At 38.2% G+C, this 1365-nt stretch overlaps 1 protein-coding gene across 1 annotated transcript; it reads left to right on the top strand.

The window, feature by feature from the left end:
* Window positions 1–4: 4 nt before the first annotated feature.
* LOC112504680 (bifunctional epoxide hydrolase 2-like) lies at window positions 5–956 on the top strand (the record flags this gene model as incomplete). Its single annotated transcript, XM_025108627.1, has 3 exons — window positions 5–166; window positions 252–487; window positions 681–956. Coding segments are annotated over 3 exons (660 nt in total), but the record flags the coding sequence as incomplete, so codon positions are not given.
* Window positions 957–1365: the final 409 nt, after the last annotated feature.

Genomic DNA, 1365 nt, shown 5'->3' with positions numbered 1-1365 from the left:
GTTCGTGATTGGTAAGGATTTTGGATCGATGGTTGGCTATCTATTTGCCCTTTTCTTCCCAGAGAAACTTGCAGGAATCATAACGCTTGGCATTCCATACATGCCCCCTGAGGCCTTGCAGCAACTTCAAACCCTCCCTGAAGGTTTCTACATGCGGAGATGGCAGGTACTACACCCACCCTTTCTCACACTCTTTCTTCTGTAAATCTCTAATGCAGTTTAATTAACATTACAATTGAAATCTTTWTTAGGAACCTGGAAGAGCTGAAGCTGATTTCGGTCGGTTTGATTCTAAAACAGTGGTGAGAAAGATCTACATTTTGTTTTCTAGAAGTGAAGTACCTATAGCCGCTGAAAACCAGGAAGTATTGGATTTAGTGGAACCGTCGGCTCCTCTACCCTCTTGGTTCACGGAGGAGGATCTTGAGACCTATGGCGCTTCGTACACAAAGTCTGGATTTTTAACCGCACTCCAAGTTCCTTACAGGTAATTTATCGATTCTGTCATGTTACAATATATAGATTTCTTTACAGACTTCTAATCTCATAGAATAAGTTGTAATCAAATTTAACCTTGCTAATTTTGGATATTTTAGAACGCAACAAACAAAAAGGTCGTTCTTGTAGCTCTTTTTGCATCYCCTTTTCCATGCTGACCTCAAATTCGTTAATCCTTGCAGGTCMTTATTGGAGAGAGTTGAACCTCCAAACCAAGACCCGAATGCCCCGATAGTTGTAGGTCCGGCGTTGTTTATCACGGGCGAAAAAGATTTCTTTTTCAGCTTCCCCGGGATGGAGGACTACTTGGACAATGGGATCAAGGAGTTCGTACCGAACCTAGAAATCAWWTACATTCCTGAAGGTTCTCATTTTGTTCATGAACAATTCCCTGACAAAGTAAATYAACTCCTACTTGATTTTATCAGTCGCAACAAATACTAGTGCCTTCAAGCTTCCCTAGGTGATCCAAGAACCTTTTGTTTGATTTTTACATTTGTGTACTTCAAGTAACCGAAATGTGTCCGTAGACATATGACAGATAATTTAAACCATTGTTTAATTCTTTTCGATGAGTTAGCTTTCTTAAGACCTCATCATGTAACTGTCCTCAATGTCTCAACTTYCGATATGGTGTAATAAATAGTTTAAYTGTTGCATTTATTGGTATACAATCGTGTCACTAATTCATCATGTTTAAGCAAAACAACATCTCCACCTAAATTGGAAAGAGTTTCCCTTTAGACTTGAAGGTGAAACTCCTGATGTTTAAACCAATAAATCACATTAAAATTAGCATTTGGCAATTGAATGAACTGCCACTTTGGATCCTTTAAAGGTTATATATATATATATATATATATATAT

This window comes from Cynara cardunculus, unplaced genomic scaffold (assembly GCF_001531365.2).
Source record: "Cynara cardunculus var. scolymus isolate 2C unplaced genomic scaffold, CcrdV1 Un_Scaffold_6494, whole genome shotgun sequence".
Classification (NCBI taxonomy): domain Eukaryota; kingdom Viridiplantae; phylum Streptophyta; class Magnoliopsida; order Asterales; family Asteraceae; genus Cynara; species Cynara cardunculus.
Note: the sequence above shows the minus strand (reverse complement) of the source record. Positions and strands in the feature narration are given on the sequence as shown.